The sequence below is a fragment of the Salmo salar genome, chromosome ssa03, assembly GCF_905237065.1.
Source record: "Salmo salar chromosome ssa03, Ssal_v3.1, whole genome shotgun sequence".
Lineage (NCBI taxonomy): Eukaryota > Metazoa > Chordata > Actinopteri > Salmoniformes > Salmonidae > Salmo > Salmo salar.
Genome location: NC_059444.1, coordinates 64396239 through 64418454, shown reverse-complemented (window position 1 = coordinate 64418454; position 22216 = coordinate 64396239). Strand labels below are relative to the sequence as shown.

Genomic DNA, 22216 nt, shown 5'->3' with positions numbered 1-22216 from the left:
ACAGCTGAATGTAATGAAAATACATAAACTTCTATTGAATCAGAAATGATATAGTGATTTTCTCCATATTTTCATACCGGTAATTCAATTCAATGTACTGGATCATGTGGGTTAGTTGAACTAGCAGTGGGCATCACTGGTTCTGATTCATGACAGTCAAGCTCCAGTACAACTACCCGCCCCGCTCATGACGTGACGCGGTATTAAAAAAAATGCATCCTCTCGTCCAATTAGAAACCGAGTTGCGCCCATGTGTGTATTGTTTAAACTGCTCAAATCTGACTGTGTTGTCAGTTTCAGAAAACTTCCAAGCAAAACTGATGGCGGCCGCGGCGTCCGTTAGCGCAGCTGCCAGAGAAGAAAATCCAAATGCAGGGCCCAATTTCGTAAGCCGTCAACTTCACGAAAACTATGACCCCGCTGTCGAACACGAGAATTGGATATCCAGGGATCCCGAACTCCAGCCCAGTGATGGGGATGCATCATCGGACAACGAGTGTCAGCGAAGGGTCGATGAAGAGTTGACGACGCTTAGCCCTGAAGAGATTGAGAGTCGCTTGGACAGAACTCGTCGAGAGTTTTACAATCGCCGGAAAATCATAATTAAAAACCTGCCATCCGATGTTAGCAATCAGGTAAGTTTCCTTAACTTTTTTTGGTTTTCACAAGCGTTAGAAATCTAACACGGGTCAGTAATTGCGTCAGATCATGTCAAACACAGGCAGCAGCTGTTGAATCAAATAAATATAAAGTACATACACTTGCCATGAAATTGACAACTAACTATATTACCAGTAATTTAACTGAGTCCGCTGCCTTTTGGCGATTTCTATATTCTAGCTAGCTTCTCTTACCGTTAGTTAGCATAGTTTCCTAACTAACAATGATTTGCTAATTGTCTTTCCTAATTATGTCGCGAATAAACTGAGGTCTCAACGTATCTGGTACGTGGTAGGTGATGTTTGGTGGTTATTCACGGCCTGACTGCAATTGCCCACTCCAGCATCACGCGTGTTTGATGGACAAGTTGCAAGTGCAGAATTAAAATCCTCGTGCGGAAAGGCAATGCTAGTTGCTAACGTTAGCAAAACTGCTTGTTTTGACAAGGAATTGTCAGGCTATGGATTGACATGCTTTGTATGTGACTGGTTAAAAAGTCTGTCGTTAAATTATTTTCAGTTAATTTCCCACATTGAAATAAACTTCATGGCCCTGGAACATTTTGTAAAAAAAAAGTTGGAACATGCTTGACTGGTGGGGAACTGGCCTGTGTGCGTTTCATTGTTTGCGTGGGTGCATATTGGGAGTTCGAGATGGGAACGTGAGTAGCAGTGACAAAGGGTTGAAGGTGTAGAGGCAACGTAGCTGCTTTCAGAAAATGCTAGACAGCATTGCGATTCGTTTGTGGAACAGGCAAAGCGTTGTGGAGCAACATTTCTCCTATCACAGTGAATGGGCAACTGTTTTCCCCAAATGGCTGGGGATGACTTTGCTTTCGTTACATGTTGGCAAAGACACCTGTTGTAAGCAAGCAATCATTCTAATTCGTTTTGATCAGTACTGATGAGCATTTAGGTACTACAGATGGTGTATACTCAAATAGTGTTGTGGAAAGCACTTGCCAATATCACACTATCCCTAATTGGACATTTAAAGCAACATGCCCCCCCCCCCAAAGTAGACATGTAGATGGAGCTACACCACAGATGGCTTTAGATTGGGGATGTTAACACATCACATTCGTTTGTCATGTTTTCAAGTGATTGTAGTGTCTCACACTTAAATTTAAGCTTAATTTATGCCTACAATACTACCATTGTATGGTTAAAAGTTGACCTGTACTAATCTGGGAATATCACATTTATTTTAAGTGTTCTGTGGTAGTTGGAGAAGAATAACCCATTCATTTATTATAAAGGTAATGGTATTCATTTAGGTTAAGTTATTAGTTTAGCAGCGGTGGGCTATCACTAAATAAAGGTGAAATAAAAAAAAAAAAACACTGCTAAATCATTGCTTCCATGCCCAAAAATATGATTGAACCAACAATCAAAAAAATGAAAACTAGGGATAATCTAAAATGGCATAGGGCCCCCATTTTATGTTTGAGTCACTCAGATGGCATAAGAACACTGCATAAGCCCTGGCAAGATGTATAGCACTGCAGGAAATTACCTTCAAAAAATCAAAATTCTCTGGCCAAGGAGGTCTTTTAAAAACGTTGGCTGGAGAATGCTGTGGGAAAAAATATAGGGGAAACACTGATTGTTGCTAATCACACTTTCTCCCTTTCAGGAGGTTCATGAGCTGTTGCGCAACTATGACTTGAAGTACTGCTTTGTGGACAAATACAAGGGAACGGGTAGGTTAAAGAAAGGACTAAAATGTAAATCCCAGTAAGACTAATTGGATGCAGCAGGCTCTCTGACCGAGCTAGACAGATTCCTCAACTCTCTTCCTATTTTGAGCAATGTAACCTTCCACATAGGTCTTAACAAGGTCTTAGCTCATGTTCTCTCTTCTCCCCTTAGCTTTCATCACACTGCTCCATGGGGAGCAGGCACAATGTGCCATCAAAGAGTTCCACCAGCACATGCTGCGGGAGCGGGAGATCTCTGTGCAGCTGCAACCCACCGACGCGCTGCTGTGCATCGCCAACCTGCCCCACGCTTTCTCCCAGCAGCAGTTTGAGGAGCTGGTGAGACCCTTCGGCAACCTAGAGCGCTGCTTCCTGGTCCACAGTGCCTCCACTGGCCACTCCAAGGGCTACGGCTTCGTGGAGTACATGAAGAAGGACTCTGCGGCTAGGGCTAAGTCTGAGCTGCTGGGGAAGCAGCTGGGCTCCAGGATGCTGTATGTCCACTGGACTGAGGTGGGCTCCCTCACCTACCCCCTGCTGCACTCCAGGTGTCTCTGTGTGGACCGTCTGCCCCCCAGCCTGCTGACCGCCCAGGACCTCTGCAATGCCCTGGCCGACACGCACGCACCCATCTTCTGCCAGGTCAGTCACATGCGGACACGCACCGATCTAATGCCAGATCAGTCAATTGCGGACACACACAGGAACTCCAACTCTCTCTCACAAACTTACACTGAGATTTTCAGAGGATTTAACATGTGTATCTGGCTCTCATGAATAGTATATATCTAGTAGCTTTCCTCAGTTCAATTTGTATCTGTGGCTCCAGTATACTCTAGTAGCAAGCAGAACATGTCTGCTTGTACTTTTGGCACTTCTTTTTACTTTAGTCATGAAAGCTGTTCCAACTGTTTCCCCCTAGGTTTTTTTAAAGCAGTGGTGGCAAAGTTAGCGTGGGCATGGCTAATGGCATGGTATTAGAGGCCCTCTTGGCCTCAAACACCATTTTGTTTTAAAGCTAATTTCCTGCAGTTCTACACATTTTGCCATTGGGCAGAGAAAATGTGCAGTTTTAGAGCTATTATACACTTTGCCATTGCGTATACCTTTTTCTTATGCTATCTGGATGACTCAAACCTATAACAAAATCAATGATGGCCAAGGCCATGACATTTTTTGGGATTTTCAATTGTCCTGTTAGGTCTTAAAGATATTGGTTTTATATAAATATATATATATGCTCCATTGTCTTGTCTACATACGTTATATCTGGTTTAAGTTTACGAAATGTGTTACCATCCTGAATTATTTGTATTATATATAACATTTCCAGTGGTGGCCACGATTTAAAAACGGCAGTGGACTGCTGCTTAGTGCATGTTCGGGAAACACTGCTTTTGTTTACACTGAGCAAGTGTGTTTGACACATCTGTTTGAGGTAGCTCTGCTAGAAAGGTTCAAATGGTTGTGTTGTCATGTAACATGGGGCATCTGTAGTGATGAAAGGGTCTTGGGCAGTTCACATAAAGGAGGTGGATATGGATTGAGTATTTTTGTATGAATCTGGCTTTTGAGCCCTCACCTTTGACCTGCTTTTCCTGTGGCCACTCTGTTTCTTTAGCAATGAGCATTGCTGGTTTCTATGGTGATGACCACCTGACTCCCAGGTGGTGTCAGTCAGCAGGCCTCTGGCCCTACAGGCCTTTCTGGAATGAGACAGCAGTGTCCTTTTGGCACCACAAGCACACATACATAGTCATTCATATACCTATAGGGCACAGTAGTTTGAGGTCTGGCAGAACACTGTTGTGTAATAGTGCGAGTGAGGCAATTTAACTATTGGACAGGTTAAAACTCAGGAATATGAAGCTCTTCATTTTTTCCATAGCTCACTTGGTCTTGATACATTGTTTATTGCCTTTTTGTAGATCATTGATTAGTAATTGCTTTTAAACGTTGAGACTCCAGTAGTAGCTGTGGCAAACTAGAGAAAAGATTTGTGAACATGAAGTCTGAAGTATTTTGTCTACTTTATATTACAGAATGCCACTGGGCATGATTCAGTTTAATCCCACCTACTGTCTCTACCATCATATCAACTTTCCTTACAGCTAGAAAGAAGTATTTATCTATCATAGTGTGGATGGTGTTTTTAACAATGTCAAGATGTTTAATATTACTGAATTCTTCTGTGTAAAGCTATTTCAATGGCCAACATAGAATTAAGTGAATGTAGTGAATTTGGCAGAACCAAGGCTTAGTCATTCGTTTTGGACTGATTGCATAAGGAATGCATATTTAACTTAATTTTCCTTTATTCAGTTGGCTCAGGGCCAGGATGACAGTTTCCGGCGGTTTGCCATGTTGGAGTTCTCCTCGGCAGAGATGGCTGAGCAGGTGCAGCGAGAGGCTGACGGCAGGGTGCTAGGTGGGTCCCACATCCGGGTCTCCTTCTGTGCCCCTGGACCCCCAGGAAGGAGCATGCTGGCGGCCCTCATCGCTGCCCAGACCATGGTATAGACTTCTTGGTTGCCACACCAGACCATATGTTTGAACTATTGCTCCCTTATGTTACTGTGGTAAAACAACTGTTCTGAATGGCTCTCCTCCCCTTCCCCCTCCGCAGGCCCTGAACCGAGGGAAAGGTCTCCTCCCTGAGCCCACAGCCATGCAGATCCTCACAGGCCTCAGTAACCCTGCCACACTCAAGATGCTGCTCAACCCCCTCACCCAGGGCAGGAAACAAGGTGAGTAAGATCATGCCATTTCCTAAAGGAAGACAATGTATGGTATGAGTCTCTTACCCTGGTGTTAATGCTTTAAAGCAGGGGTGTCAATTCATTTCATGGTGGGCCAAAAGTCATTTCATGGTGGGCCTAGTGTCTGCTGTTTTTCCTTTCAGTTAAGACCTAGACAACCAGGTGAGAGTTCCTTACTAATTAGTGACCTTACTAATTAGTGACCTTACTAATTAGTGACCTTACTAATTAGTGACCTTACTAATTAGTGACCTTACTAATTAGTGACCTTACTAATTAGTGACCTTACTAATTAGTGACCTTACTAATTAGTGACCTTACTAATTAGTGACCTTACTAATTAGTGACCTTAATTCATCAATCAAGTACAAAGGAGGAGACAAACCCTGTAGAAATTCTGTGGAATTAGTTTGAAATGTGCTTTTAAGCTATAATAGTTAACTTTTTCGGCGACCCGGCCAAATTCACATAGAATGTGAGTTATAGATCTGTTATTCTCATTGTACGCAAGTCTGGGCAGTGGTAGATTTTTTTTCCATGTGCTCAATTTCTATGCTTCTCAGTACTTTTTGTCTCTTACTTTCGGTTTTGTACACCAGCTGAAAATATATTTCACAGCGGTTTAGGTCACACAATGATTCTCTACACTTACTTATTTTGTCACAAACTGAAATTAGGCAAACTATTAGAATTTTAGCAACAAGGATGCATATTGCACCTTCAATGTGTGGTGAAATAATAGGTTGTCAGGTCCTAAGGTCAAATGGTCTCTCTGCAGGTCTCCTTGGTGCTGCTCCCACCATGCCGCTGCTGGCTAACCCTACCCTCTCTGCTGCTCTGCTCCAGCTCCTCCTCCAGAACCAGGCCCAAGTTCAACAGGTACCCTGCATGCCATGCCCTGCATACTCACCACCTCTCTCTCCTCCAGCTCCTCTCCCCTCTTATGTTGGTTCATTACTCTCTCTCATCCACACTTCTCCTACTTTATTCTCTCCCCTACTATCAGCAAGCCTTTTTGGGGAATCATCTTCTCTGGGCTCAGGTGCTGCACAATAAAGAGAATCGACTACTTCCCTGTGTGAGTGATCACTGAGTGTGTGGTAGATATAGGTTTGTCGTGAAGGGACTGCTCCCTAAACCAAAGCTGCTAAATGCGCTCCCTTGGGAAAGTGTTTCTTTCTGCTGTGTTCTTTTTGAGGTGCTTTTCTAGTAATATTAATGTGCAGCCGGTTTGGTTTTGAAATGTCTTGGTGTGAATTCTGTTGACTGACACAATTCTGAAATTGGACATTTTTGGTTCAGTAAATATCTGGTATGTCGACCATTTTATAATCTTGTGGGTCACTGAGGCGTGTGTGTAACTCATGTCTCCTACAGGCAGGACTAATGGGGGACAACCTTCTCGCTGCTATGCCTCTCCAGCAGGGAGTCCATCTGCTGGGAGACCTGCCTCAAGGTTTGGCCTTCCATTCATCTCAATTTAAAATTCTTTATTGGCATGACTAAAGTCTATTTTGTATTGCCAATACAACTCATTAGTAGCCGTTTCTCTAGTTTGGCTTATTTATCACATACAGCAATGCTCTACATTGATGCTGAGCATATGCATGCTATGCTAGCCCTGCTTTCTGTTAGTGGTTTACATTACAGCTTCTTTACACTTGTAATGGATTTGGGCAGTACTTATTACATCTAGGTTATTTACTGTGTTAGTGTTGTATTGATTTTCAGTGTGATCTCAGGGCTCTCTACAGTGTAGTGATGGGGGTGTTTTGTTATATTGATCAGGTGTTTGTCTCCTGTCCCCAGGCGGTGTGGTTCCATCCCTGGGCCTCCCGTCAGACCCTATGGGCCCCATAAACCCCCACTCTATGGGTCGCCCCCTGGGCAGAGAGTCTCCTACCAGCTTCTCCCAGAACCCCTCCCCCACTCTCCAGGGCATGTCCATCTCCCACCTTGGTGGAGTGATGCGGGCAGAGGGGCCTACAGCACCTGGGGTATGATTAAAATGCTCTGCATACTTTTCTAATGTCTCTACTAGCAGGGATACTCAAGTCATTGTGCCTCATTACATAACATCAAGTCCCCTGATTTTTAAATGTCTTCTCCAATAGGTGTCCATACAAGGACACCGTCCCAATGATGTGAATCTTCCCCAGAACCCCTTCAATGTCCACAGCCTGTTCCCATCCTCCGGTGAGCTGCCCTTCCTACTGTCTGCAGCCTGTGAAGTTTGGCTCTGATTCCTTCCCAGTATTGACCCGTAGGGTTTTTTGACATTTTCCATTCCTGCCGTACTTCACTCAGGCACCAACTGCAGGCCCCACCCTTACAGGAAGAGACCAGTGCTAGGCAACTCATCCAACCAGCGCACACAGAACATCCACTGTAACTACAGGCTGCGCTACCAGGAGTCCTACACCCAAGACTACCCCCCAATACACCAGGTAGGTTCCCCTTATCCTCTAACCTTTACTGTCCAGCCCTACTGCCTGGCCAGGCTGATCTGATGTTGTGATAGAATGCCTAGTCATTGATGTTTATTTGATATCTGAGAACACTGCTGTCTTGGTTAAGGTCATTGTGGCCACAGGTGGGTTTTCTAACTCTCTGGCTGCCCAGTGGTCAGTGCATGGACTTTTCTAGTGTGATGGAACACAGTGGGCCTGCTTATCAGCACCACTTCCTGTCTGGTAACCCTGTCCTCACAATGGTTTGAACTTGGGGTCTTCTGCCTCACAAACACGGGACTCCCTGCTTGACAACGTACTAGCCAGATGCGCCACCAAAAAGCTTGAAGCTGTGGAATAAGCGTACGGTACGAGCGTAACTTGGTTACATGAGCAGCAGGTTTAATGGCGTCTGGCTCCTTTCTTCCCCAGGACCCTCTGGCCCATCTGTATGAACAGCAGGAGGCTCTGGACACTAGCGCTTTGGCAGGGTTCGGACAGCAGGTAAGCGACACTATACCATCTCCACTATTCACATCCAGTCTTCAAACTGCTGCATCTCTTGCCTTTTCAATCTCTACTCCCCTTTGTAGTCTTATTTTTATTATAAATGCATGTAGAACTGTATATGCAGCATAGAATAACATGATGAATGTCTCTGTAGCGGTTTGGCCACCCCAGCTACAGTGAGCAGGCCTCCTCCCACTATAGTTACCCCCCCAGCCTGCCCTCGTCTTCCTACTACAGCTCGGTGGCACCCGGCAGCCTCCCCTCCAGCCATCTCAACAAGGTAGGCCCACACTGACACCCACCCCCACTGCTACTTAGACTTTCTCTCTGCCTCTTCCCAATGTAATCAACAGATCTAATGAGGGTTGAGTGTCTGATCAAAATGTAAAGGTTGACCTCTGTTAGACTTAGCGGAGATGTCTTGATGTCTGTTGGCTAGCCTAGCACCTGTCATTTTGAGGACAATCTGTAAGTTCTAAACATTATGAAACAGTTGGGCTGCAAATGTTAATTGAAATTATCGTCTTATTCTGCGTGTCCTTGGTCCAATCAGACGAATGCGGACAACACATTATCTTGAAGCCGCGCATAGTTGCATAACCACAGTAGCCATGCTGGCAGAACAATGACAAACAAAATGGTGGAGAATTGTCCTGCAGAGATTTTGTAGCGGAATCCTGTGAAGTCAGATGCAGATGTTCGATATTGCATATTTTTGTTTGCGTGAACTGTGTCAAAGCTGAAGGGATAGATCAGGCTTTATTGTTCCTGTTTGAGTGTAAAACTAAAAGGGGAACAAAGACCCAAGCTGGCCGTCTTCACTGGAAATCAAACATACATATTGTGCCTTTTAGGTGAGACCAATGCTTTGTGGTTCTGTTTTGATCACTGAACACTGTTTGTCTGTTCAGGCTGTGGGCATGCCTCCGGTGAGCCACTCTAACACATACCCATCTGGTCTGGGGATGAAGGTCAGTGTGCCTCTTTGTCATTATCAGTTTGTCTGCCATTTCCTGTTCTGTCGCCATTTCTCACCATGGCATTGACAGTGGTTATGTCTCTGCCCCCTGTAGACTCCCGTTGGTGGTCACAAGCGTCTGATCCCGTCTCCAGAGCCCAGCCCAGAAGGGGGCTACGTGGGACAACACTCCCAGGGCCTGGGGGGCCACTATGCTGACTCCTACCTGAAACGCAAGCGTATCTTCTAATGTAAACCAATCAAAGCTTCTTGTACGAGTTGCCAATTAACAGCCAGGATGTGGCTCATGGCTCCATTTCCCCCCCCGGAGCTCCTCCAATCAGCTTTTAGGTTTGGGCTTGGCGGTCCAGTGGTCTCTCACTTGTGTTCCTGCCAGCGACCCCTGGAGGGCGCTGGGGGTGCAGCCTGTCGCTAATCAGGACATAATGTGGGCCAGTGTATGGGAGTTTTGACGTTTATTTTTTGTAAATATATGATTTCAGTGTGCTTGTAAATTAAGTTTTATCATTTTTTTTTGTCTTTTTTTCTATCAGGAAATCCTTTTGTTTAAAAACTGGGAGTTACCTTGTACTATAAGAAAATAATTGTCAAATCTGATTTCAGGTCTTTTTCCTCTGCGTATTCCCTTCATTGGTTGGCAGAACACAATATATTTTTAATTTTTTTGCATTTGTTTTTTCTTCCTGTTGTGATGGTGTCAACGGGTTTCTATTTTTAAAATGTTTTGCCTCCCAATATTTTTGTATATAGTTCATTAGTTTGTTTGTTTGGGATGGTGTTTTCTCGCTCCTTCCTCCTACAGGGCTTATGTACTGACTGTCTGGACAGGATTCAGGCCTTTGGATTCACGTAGATCTGTGTAGCAGTTCTGTCTTTCGTCCTTTGGAAAAACTGTCACCTTACCAAAAAACTAGTCTGGAATATGCTGTTTTCAAGCCTTTACTCTTCCACCCCTCCGTCTCATTTGGGAGCCTGTTCTCTGCACTGAGTGTTTTAGTATTGCACTTGGATGACACGGGTGGGGTCACAATTCTCCAGGTTTGTTGAATTTCTGTTCTCACTTTATTTTCTCTCTCTCAACTTGTGCTCTGCAGAATTGGTGTATTCTGTGTTGACGTGAGCTCTTTGTCTGAGTTCGTATTTGCATCTCAACCACCATGGCACCTGACTTGCTCTCGTTCGTTTGGAGGGGATGGTTGCTGTGCCTTATAATCTGTAGATATTAAAGTCTGGATAACAGTAAGCAGGGACACCTGTGGCCTCTGTCCACTCAGAGCCTAAACATGAATGAACTGTACTATCATTTATTAGTGAGCCATGGCTCGGTTGGCTCCCGTGTGGCTGTCCCTCCCCTGTAGATCAGCAGGTGGGGCTGTTTTATCCTCGGGGGCTAAACTGAAACGTAATCAAGCTTGACAGTTTCACCCTGATGGTTGACAAACGGAAACGGGTTGTAGAACTTTCATCCAGTTTACCAGTCCAGGAGAAGTTGACTTCCTATCTGAAGTGTTACTGTGATGGGAGTGTCCAGTGACTCTAAACAGGTGTTTACTCGGTCTGCCACGGAAGGTTTGCATGGAAATGAAGCTTATGGTTGGTCAGTGATTGAGTTCTTAGTCTGTGAAGAATAATCTGGTTGACATTTTGATTGTGATCACCATTACCTCCTGATGGGAACTGCAATTACACTTGAGCCTTAACAGCTTTTCCCTGTCATCTCATCTTCCCCTTCTGTGGGCTTTTTGACTGCATTGACCCCCCCCCTTTGTTTTTGCCGTGTACATACTTTAACGCTTGAACATTTCCTCGGAGTCCTAAACTCTTGTTTTCTCAATCATATCTTTGGCCTCTGGTCTGTTTTTAAGATTGAAACTGCTGCTCAATATTTAGTGTATATTTTAGTGACCATTACCAAGTGCAGCCACCTGTCTGATGGTAGATGTCTCCATGTTCTGTATAGACCGAGACCTGCTGCCGTATGATATGAATGAAGATTGCTTTTGTTTTTCCTCATACAAGAAGCTCATCTCGTCTGTCATCTGTACTGCCGTATGTCTGTTTTTGGAGCAAGTAAATGTTATTTAATTCATCTATTTGTGGTCAACTCATTTCCATGGTCAATACGCTGGCTGTGTTAGACAGCACTGCTGTTAGATTTTGATGAGAACTCAGGAAAACACTGACTTGTGAAGTTTGGTTGACAACGTTGCCATGGATGCAGCCACCACACCTGATCCCCCCGCCCCCCTGCCTCGTCTCATAAGTGAGGAACACAGATCAGACTTGGAAGTAAATGATTGTTACTCCTATAGGTCTCTACAGTCCCCCTTTTGGATGTTCATGTTATTTATAACAATACCTCCGTAAACCTTAACCGTCAAATGAATACATTTGGAGTCCTGTACTCATGCAAATGGGTTATAATAACTGGCCAAAAGCAACCCCTGAATGCAAACTAGCACTCATTTTTGGTTGTAGGTCTGCCCTATGCACAAGGACTGCTTTTCAATAGTCTTTTGTAAACCAATTCTGCTATTCATCAACTGAAATTTTCAGTGGCTGCCTTGAAACCATTGTCGAGGTAAATCAATGCTACAATAGATGGTTTCAGAATACAGATACAAACTGACCAACTATGGCTTCTGTCATGACTGCTGTGAGGGGAGAGGATGGTTGTTTTTCGTGTTTCTGGCTCTGTTGTGCCTTGGGCCACAAAGCATCTCTCCCACATGCACAATACAGTCCCAGAGTCAGACATGGAGAAGGACGTTCCTCTACTTTAGACTCGGTGAACGTGGCTTTGGCAACTGATACTAGCTGACACAGCCTGACTCCAAAGCCATGGCTGTGTTTGTCAACTCCAAAGGTTAAAATGTAAATATTACTCTTATCAATAAACAAACCCAGTGCAATTTGTGGCGAGGAGGATGCATGTCAGTACGATGAAATGGAGAGACTGACATGAGTAGGAAAAGTGAAAATGTTAACTGAGTTTTGTCCAGTGGGTAATAGGAGGTGAAGTTATGACTGGTGTTTAGGGGACATTGTATTGTGGACATCATAGTTGTGTCTAGTACGGTGAATGTTTAGAAACGGAAGTACTTCGATCTGAACTTGTCCAATTAAAAAAATTATGAGTTTAAGGGCACCAGCACTGGGATATTTGTGAAAACCGTTGGGTTAGAGCACACTGTGGTCAAATGTTTTACTGTTGGTGGCCCTCAGCTCCTCTGCTGTAAGAAACAAGGGGGACTGAAGAGGCTGTCCTCCTCCATCCTGTAATCAGGCTACAAGGTGACTTTGGTTGGCTGTTACTGTCTCCTAGTCCCATCTGCTAGGAACAGCAGTGTTACTGACTAGGGCACTGAGATGAAACAAATTAGATGCCATGTAGAGGAAATGTTTGCTTTACATTTAGGCAGCGAACGTTGGCTGAACACCCTTCTCATATGGTTTAAATGGAACGTTCATATCAATTTTATGGCAAAGGAAACAAATGTTACCATAGAAATGGAGCGTTGCTCAGATGGTTGCATCATTGTAGCATATTGGAAACAATACATCTGCACACCTCCATTTTGTATATTTGATACTTTTAGTGCCCCTAATCTCTCTTGTGGTGCCTGCTGTCTGTAACCAGAGTGCTCTGGGGGAACCACCAAACGTGGCTCAGTGGACGGTGTGTCTGACACATTTTAGATTTCTGCCTTTCATATTTCCACCCACGCAGTCACCCTACACACAGTTGCTGCAGAAACCTGTGATTTTCCAAAATGCAGGAGGGAGGGAGAAGGGCTCTGAGGACTGCACTGTAAATATCAGCAGCAGAGAATATGTTCCCTGTGCTACACTTACAGATGTGAACTGTGCCTATTCTGCAGGATCAATTCTGTTTATCAGTATAGTGAAATGACAATTGAACACTCAATCAACCAGAGACTTTTAGGGGGTTACGAATCATACTCAATCATTTTCAAATAATGGAGCTGTTTTTAGCATGAATACCTCTTGAACCCCCCCTTCCACTACATGGCTTGCATTGCTGACTGTATAAAAGCTTTGGTAGGCGATGTGAAAAATGTAAGGCTGCCTGCTGTTTTATTAATCAGGAATCTCTATGTGGTGCCCAATGGGTCCAGCTCCACTGGTACCAAAGTCAAAATAAATGAGCAATTGCTTTGCCATGTACTCTCCATTTGAGTGGTGCCACATCTGTGGTGTCCAATGCCCATGTTCCATAGTGAAGCAGTATCAGCATCATTACTAATTGTGTTTGAAACAGAAGCCATGGCAGTGGATGGGGAGAGTGGCAGTGAGGAAATTGGACAGCCTTGTGGATGGGTCAGCTACTGGATCTTGCTCTCAGATATCCTCTCCAGCCCCTCATCAATATGGTCTTAAGAAGCTCTGAAATCTACTTATCTGGCCTTTAAAGTCATAAATGTTGCTCAGCTGGTCCCCAAAGTAAACCACGGTCTCCTCGAGGTTTCCCATTCCTAATGCATTAGATCACGTCATCGCTTTCTTTCCCACCTCGGCCCTGGAACAAACACACACAGAGGCAGTGCAGTTTCAAATGGAGTTCAAAGGAGGACGCAGGTCGGTAACGAGCTCATAGCCAATATGAACACGCTGCTTGACCACCGCTGCAGAAAATGAAAATGTAGACACTGAGGTTATTTCTAGGTTTGTATCAAACCACGTAATACAAATGACATTAGATACCTCGCTGGAAGAAAATACATCTATTACATTCTTATGCATGGCTGTATTCTCTGACACCATAGGCATATGAGCATGTATGGACTACCTTCCACCACCCATTGTCCTACAGTACAAATGAACAACCACATATTTACTGATACACACACACACACACACGATCACTACACACAAAGTTAGTGGCCAGGCCAGATTATTCTTCACTGTCAGAAAAGTGGTGTGGATTAATGTTTCATTGTCCTCCCTAAGAGTAGGTCCAATTCCCAGAATCCCCTGGTTCGCACACTACACTACACCACTACACACAGCTTGAGACAGAGGCCAGACAGACACAGGGCTTTTCTTGGCATGATATAAATAGAGCAGTCTTTCATGTGTTGGTGATGCATCAAAGAGAGAGAGAGAGCTCCTTTACCGGAATCATCTTAATATCAATATTCCAAAACATCAAATACCCAGCAGGCACAGGTTTATGTTGAGCTCTCTCTCTCTCACTCACAGACAGACAGACAGACACGCATACACTATATTCAGAGGACTAATGTGAGATTTCTACAGGAGGCTAAATGTGAATAACCTCCATGGTATTTCACCAGCAGCAGGTAATATAGTTTACAAAAGTTCAGTCAGTAAGGCTGGTCTGAATGGATCATCACTTTTCATGAATCTAGTAAACTCATATAATTCACATTGCTTCCAGCAATTACCAGCAGGTATTTATTGATTTATAGATCCTTATATAACGTTACCTCATCAGTATAGTCGGTATTCATAGGGTAGTGTTTATAATGGTACCTCATTAGCACATCCGACATTTATATGGTAGCTTTTATAAGGATACCTCATCAGCATAACAGGTATTTATATGGTAATGATTATAACATTACCTCATCAGCATAACAGGTATTTATATGGTAATGATTATAACATTACCTCATCAGCATAACAGGTATTTATATGGTAATGATTATAACATTACCTCATCAGCATATCAGGTATTTATATGGTAATGATTATAACATTACCTCATCAGCATATCAGGTATTTATATGGTAATGATTATAACATTACCTCATCAGCATATCAGGTATTTATATGGTAATGATTATAACATTACCTCATCAGCATATCAGGTATTTATATGGTAATGATTATAACATTACCTCATCAGCATATCAGGTATCTATATGGTAGTGTTCATAATGTTACCTCATCAGCATAGCAGGTACAGTATTTAAACTGAGTACACAAAACATTAAGAACACCTGCTCTTTCCAGGTGAAGGCTATGATCCCTTATTGATGTCCCTTATTGAATCCATTTCAATCAGTGTAGATGAAGGGGAGGAGACAGGTTAAAAAATGATTTTTAAGCCTTAAGACAATTGAGACATGGATTGTGTGTGTCCCATTCAGAGGGTGAAAGGGCAAGAACAAATATTTAAGTGCCTTTGAATGGGTATTGGAAGTAGGTGCCAGGAGCACAAGTTTGTGTGAAAAACTTGTCCTGTGTGGCTCAGTTGGTAGAGCATGGCACTTGCAACGCCAGGGTTGAGGGTTCAATTCCCATAGGGGATAAGTATGAAAAATGTATTACCGTGGGTAAGAGTGTCTGCAACACTGGTGGGTTTTTCATGCTCAACAGTGTCCTGTGTGTCCACCACCCAAAGGACATCCAGCAACGGTGGGAAGCATTGGAGTCAATATGGGTTAGCATCCCTGTGGAATTCTTTCGACACTGTGTAGATTCCTTGTCCTGTGGTTACAGGGCTCAGGTATCTTGGTTATGATTTGGAGAATGCATTTAGACTTATAAAATGTGAATATACAAGGTTCCATTATTTTTGTATTAAAGGCCCAATGCAGCTGTTTTTATATCAATCACTGGCGATTTTAGCATGTAAATCTTGGTGGGGCAAACTCCCCCCAATTTTTTTAGATGCATGCTAGCAAAGCCACTACACAACACTAAACAATACATTAATTGCACTCTAACGGCAACAAGCGGTGCCCACAACCTGTTAGGGCCGACATAAAGCTGTCCCAACAGCAGAGCTTCCTTTCCAGCACAATGGACTGAATCCTTACCACAGCTACACCTGGCTGTCAGCGGAGCCTTGTCTGGCTGTGAAACAGTTAATTCAGCCTCATTTACAGCCTTTTAAAAAAACATAGCTGAGATGGCTGACTTGCTTAAACAAATGTGGTTTCTACTGACAATTGAAGGAACGATGAGCAGATGAGAGGCATTTCGTATTTTCGATAAAGACATTAAAAAGCGAGCTAAAACGGACATGGCGCATCGGTCTAAGGCACTGCATCTCAGTGCTAGAGGCGACACTACAGACACCCTGCTACGAATCCAGGCTATATCACAACCGGCCGTGATTGGGAGTCCCATAGGGCGGCACACAATTGGCCCTGCTTCGTCCGGGTTTGGCCGGGATAGGTCGTCATTGTAAATAAGAATTTGTTCTTAACTGACTTGCCTAGTTAAATTAAATAAAAAATATAACTATGAGTTCAGCACTTTTGAAATGTACAGTGACAGAATGCAGAACATGGGCTGCTCTTAAAGTATTTTCCCTGTACACCAAGTCAGAACCATAGGATAAATAAAGGGGGCAAATAAGAAGACAATGAAATCTCTGACAATATTAGATGATGGCATTTCTCAAAAACAGATTATATGCTACATGTGCACCACTGAGTCAGAACAGTAATGTTAGGGGAAATTAAGAGGTGAAAATAGACCAAATTATTAGGGTGAGGCACATGGGAAACTAACAGCTTACTACACAACATGCACTTTCTATTACTTTGTTAGTTACAGTATACATATCTCCCTGGCATATTACATAATTTATGCAGCAGCATATTAGACATTTTTGGACTCACATTGTGGTGATGTGCTCACTTAAACAGGAAGGTGGCGTGGTGGTACTTCGTGGCCAAATTTTGTCAAGGAAAGAGAAAGAGAAAGATTGACAATTCTGAGTTGGATGACCGTTCAAAATATATTTTCCCAGTCTGAGCTTGTTTATTCCCAACTTCCCAGTTGCAATGCTTGCGGTTAGCCACTGTCACCAGTTCCTTCCAAACCACTCATTGTTGAATTTGCGATTTCCAACTTGTTATGTAATGTTTATGTCCAGTGGCCGATGAGCACCGATAACTGTTCGTCGGGAGCTTCATGAAATGGGTTTCCATGGCCGTGCAGCCAAACCCAAGCCTAAGATCGTCATGTGCAATGCCAAGCTTTGGCTGGAGTGGTGTAAAGCTCGCCGCCATTGGACTATGGAGCAGTGGAAACGTATTCTCTGGAGTGATGAATCACGCTTCATCATCTGGTAGTCCGACAGATTAATGTAGGTTTGGCGGATGCCATGAGAACGCTACCAGCCCCAATGCATAGTGCCAACTGTAAAGTTTGGTGGGAGGAATAATGGTCTGGGGCTGTTTTTTGTGGTTCGGGCTAGGCCCCTTAGTTCCAGTGAAGGGAAATCTTAGACACTACAGCATACAATGGCTTTCTAAACAATTCTGTGCTTCCAACTTTGTGGCAACAGTTTGGAGAAGGCCCTTTCCTGTTTCAGCATGACAATGCCCCCGTGCACAAAGTGAGGTCCATCCAGAAATGGTTTGTCAAGATCGGTGTGGGAGAACTTGACTGGCCTGCACAGAGCCTTGACCTCCACCCCGTCAAACACCTTTGGGATGAATTGAAACGCTGACTGTGAGCCAGGCCTATTCGCCCAACATCAGTGCCTGACCTCAAAAATGCTCTTGTGGCTGAATGGAAGCAAGTCCCCGCAGGAAATTTCCAACATTTAGTGGAAAGCCTTCCCAGAGCAGTGGAGGCTGTTATAGCAGCAGTGGGACCAACTCCAATGCCCATTATTTTGGAATGAGATGTTTGACAAACAGGTGTCCACATACTTTTGGTCATGTTGTGTATATATAATACACAGACAAACACGTTTTTGACTGCACTGGGACTTTAAATTATTCCTGTAGCCTATAGCCATCTCTCACCACAGCTGTAGAATATCTAACTGATAAACAAAAAAAAGACGTTTGATGTGAGAAAATTTCTGCAGCTTAAAAAGCAAATTGTTTAATGCCTTTATGGGTAAGCAGACGTGCTCATATGTGATATTACAAATACTTAATTCGATGGCGCACGGTGCCATAGCATTGCCCGGAGATTTAATAAAAACTGGAGCTGAGAATCCCTGATCATTATGCATCAGCAGATGAGACGATAATATAATTAATGCTATGATTAACGGAAGGTTGTAGAGATGCAGTTGTGAATGCGCTCTACAAACGCATCTTGCATTGAGAGTGCTCTTGGTTTCAACCCTGCGTGTCCAGATATGATCCAATTATGCTGAAAACGGTCAGAGAAATCTAAGTGACAGTTCGCATCAGTGGAACGACTGCGACAAATAGCTAAAACGGATACAACAAATAGCGCGTTTTGTGAGAAGTGGTTATCCATTTACTACGGCTTACACTTTTGACCACGTCGGCAGTGCACTGAAAGCAGACAGTGGTGGAAAACGATTTAGTAGACTATTAAAATACATCAGTTCTTTTGATTTTATGTCGAGGGCTTTTCAGGAGAATACCGTCAAATGCGCTTGCACAAAATTGACTGTCGAGAAAAGAACGCAATATGAGGGAAATAATAATACATTATTAAATTCCTTTCAGTCCAAAGATATAAACCAACTGGACGGGGCCGCGAGTGTGGGCTTGCTGGAGAGAAAAAAGAGAGCGAGAAAGAAGCTAGACAGCGAGACTGGAGGGGTTGATGATGCGTTATGGTTAATGTAACATTTGTCGTCAATCTGGAGTTCAGACGTGACAGTGGACAGATAATGGAAGCAGCGACTACAGGACTTCGACAGTCAATGCTTTTCTGGTAGCCTTTTGCTTTTGATAATGCATTGTGCGAAGAAGAGCGGCAAAGAAAATAACATCGCGTGGGTTTTGGATACAGGCACAACCACAACTCCAAAGGCAACCGAAATTATGTAATTAATGGAGATGTTCTATTGCTCGAAGTCTAATTTAATATCAAACTGAAATAATTGGATCAAACATTTTAATACAGGGGAAAGTCGAGACAGTGGGCTCCGCGCGTGCGGTTCAGCCTATGTAGTTCCAGATGCACGACAGTATTCTGTTACTTTTTATGGCTACAGCTGGAGACGGAGCGGTTACTTGCGAGCTTTGACAGACATGTGCAATCGGGAGCAGCAATAATACCCCGCATCGCACAGGAGCCAGCGGTCTGTGATTCTGCAATAAGGAGCTGATAAAAGCAATACATTGTTCTGTAACTAAAGTGATCCAGTGCGCAATGGGCGACAAGGTGTCAAACTTCAGGGGAAGCACCCGCGAGGGGCTATCATCACCTACCAGACGGATACTTTAACGATTGGCGAAGCTCTAAGCAAAAAAGAAGGGAAGTATTTTACATTTAGAAGAGAGATTAACTTTTGGTTGGGAATTTACTTGGATAAACGGTAGGAAAAAGAAAGACACTTTCTTGGTGAAATTAGTCACATTCTCTGCCTGACAGTACCACTGTGATAATGGTCGAAAGGTTTAAATGTTATTATTTAGAATATTACATATAACATCGGACTGCACTTGACTTGGTCACTTTTGTCTACCCAATTACACAGGGTAGGCTACGATTAAGTGGCAGTGATGGACATCAATAGGTTATTAATTTGAAGTCAAAGAATATATAGCCATATTATTATTTGTGTCAATAAGTTGAGATATAAAAGGGATATTTTAATTTGCACTATGATGGAAGTACCACCACCATGCTCGAAAAAGAGCCTTTCTCTCTCGCTCCCCGTTCCCCGGGAGCAGGCGACCCTAAAGCCTCCTCAACATCTTTGGAGGCAGCCACGGACCCCCATCAAAATCAAACACCGGGGATACTCCGACACCGACCGCCACCACCACCGAGGGATAGAGCGCTCTAATGCCATGGACACGAGCGACAGACCGGGGCTTAGGAAGTGTCGGATGTCCTGGCCATCCTCGTTCCAAGGAACCACGAACCCCTCCATCGGCAATTGTGTTGGAAATAGACGGTATGACGTGCATCCAACAAACATTTCCAAACATTATAATCGAGGCACATATGCATAAATAGAGTGGGTGGTGCTCTGTGTTAAAGTATGCCGGAAGGGTTAACTGATATGAAGGGTTTGGTATTGGGAGGCGGGACGCGTGGGTTCTCGGTGGTGATGCTTTATGCGTCTTGGGCATGTCAGAGAACATGAGTTTAAGCACTCGGATTGGCACTGTCTGTAAACCCGCCCGCCCACACAAAAACAGGAATAACAAGGGAAAATATCAATAACGTTTTAAGAGTAGCCTAGGCCCTATATGACCATGACAAACATATTATATAGATAACAGAAATACATTTGTTTTGCGCGTTTCTAATGGATTCAAAGGTCTAGTGGGTGCGTTCGTGCGTGAATACTTGACTCAGATAATCTTCCACTGAAGCGTTCGGCTATTGGCAATGTTGGCACAGCTGATACGCCATCCATGGGTACAGTTCACATAGAGGTCGGGCGTCTCCATGTAACATACCTGGATAGGTCAGGTGCATCACCTACATGCAGTGGTTCTCATTTCTGGGCTTGAGTGCCTCAGTATGATATCATATTTCTTATTGAATTGAATCAAATGAAAGGTTAAGATGAGAACCAGCAGATTCTGTTGCCCTGAAGAGCGGAACTGGCCTGGGTTGGCTTGGCAATAGTCTCGGTAGAGTAGCAATACCTCAAAATCACGCTGTTGTCACGCCTCCTTGGAGGTCTGGGGAATTTTGTATTAGCCGAAACGGCTAAAATGGTACGCTGGCTTCCAGCTGCTAAATTTTTATTGGATGTTACATTTCAAGAAATTATATAAAAGTTTATTTGTCATGTACTCCTATGCTATTGTAATTGTGAATTTACTCACTCATCATTATTCACGATTCATTCAGGATCATCCATAATCATTGTAGGATCCACATGAATGTAGAAGTGTTTATAAACATATTCTATTCTTATTTACAATAAAAGTGATTCCAAATTGACACAATACATTATGTATCATTCATTTCAATTTGGCACAAAATAATCTGAAACACATCCAAAACAAACAGCAAATGCATCCAGAAAATGTGTAGAGACAGAAGTTTGATGTAGTCATTGTGTACTAGGAATATGGGACCAACGACTTCTCTTTTGACTACTTTAATACACAAATAAGTGAATTTGTCGCAATACTTTTGGTCCCCTAAAATGGGGGGACTGTGAAGAAAAGTGCTGTCATTTTTAAGCTGTTCACTGATATGGATGAAAATACCGTCAAATTAAAGCTGATAGTCTGGACTTCAAAGTCATTATATCATTTGAAATTCAAAGTGCTGGAGTACAGAGCCCAGAAAAAGTCACTGGGGCGGCAGGTAGCCTAGTGGTTAGAGTGTTAGACTAGTAATCGAAAGATTGCACGATTGAATCCCCGAGCTGCCAAGGTAAAAATCTGTCGTTCTGCCTCTGAACAAGGCAGTTAACCCACTGTTCCTAAGCTGTCATTGAAAATAAGAATTTGTTCTTAACTGTCCTGCCTAGTAAAATAAGTAAAAAAAACTGTCCCAATACTTTTGGAGCTCACTGTATAAATAGGAAAAAGGTATGTACAGCAGTAGTTATATAGGATGAGCTATGTCGAGAATACAGTATGCACATACACTGAGTATACCAAACATTAGGAACACTTTCCTAATATTGAGTTGCCCTCAGAACATCCTCAATTTGTCGGGGCATGGACTCAAGGTGTCGGAATCTTTCCACAGGGATGCTGGCCCATGTTGACTCCAATGCTTCTACAGTTGTGTCAAGTTGGCTGGATGTCCTTAGGGTGGTGCACCATTCTTGATACACACGGAAAACTGTTGAGCGTGAAAAACCCAGCAGCGTTGCAGTTCTTGACACAAACCGTCATAGCCGCAGGAAGTAGGGGTGTTGAGGGTGCTGCAGCATCCCCTGAAACATCAGAATTCCAAAAATATATATTTATGAAAAAAAAATATATGTATATATGAAGAAAAAAAATCTCACAAAAGTCGTGCCTTTACTAGTCCTGTATTAGTGGACCGATATACACCTTGGGGGAGATGCTGTTTATTGACTACAGCTCAGCGTTCAGCACCAAAGTGCCCTCCAAGCTCATCACTAAGCTCACGACCCTGGGACTGAATACCTTCCTCTGCAACTGGACCCTGGACTTCCTGTCGGGCCACCCCCGGGCTGATGAGGGTAGGCAACAACACATCCGCCATGCTGGCCCTCAAAACGGGGGCCCCTCAGTGATGCGAGCTTAGTCCCCTCCTATATTACCTCTTC

At 43.5% G+C, this 22216-nt stretch overlaps 1 protein-coding gene across 2 annotated transcripts; it reads left to right on the top strand.

Moving 5' to 3' along the window:
• Nucleotides 1–278: 278 nt before the first annotated feature.
• On the top strand, nucleotides 279–11146 carry LOC106601288 (ribonucleoprotein PTB-binding 1). 2 transcript variants are annotated; one of them, XM_014193388.2, is made up of 15 exons: nucleotides 279–635; nucleotides 2296–2362; nucleotides 2532–3001; nucleotides 4682–4873; nucleotides 4986–5106; nucleotides 5897–5997; nucleotides 6125–6196; nucleotides 6496–6574; nucleotides 6928–7115; nucleotides 7233–7314; nucleotides 7426–7565; nucleotides 8001–8072; nucleotides 8233–8358; nucleotides 8990–9049; nucleotides 9152–11146. In XM_014193388.2, the coding sequence occupies exons 1-15, from the start codon at nucleotides 321–323 to the stop codon at nucleotides 9284–9286; spliced, it is 2220 nt and encodes a 739-aa protein (XP_014048863.1). In that variant the 5' UTR covers nucleotides 279–320; the 3' UTR covers nucleotides 9287–11146. The 2 variants fall into 2 exon arrangements, with proteins under 2 accessions (XP_014048863.1, XP_014048864.1); XM_014193389.2 differs by lacking the exon at nucleotides 6125–6196.
• Nucleotides 11147–22216: the final 11070 nt, after the last annotated feature.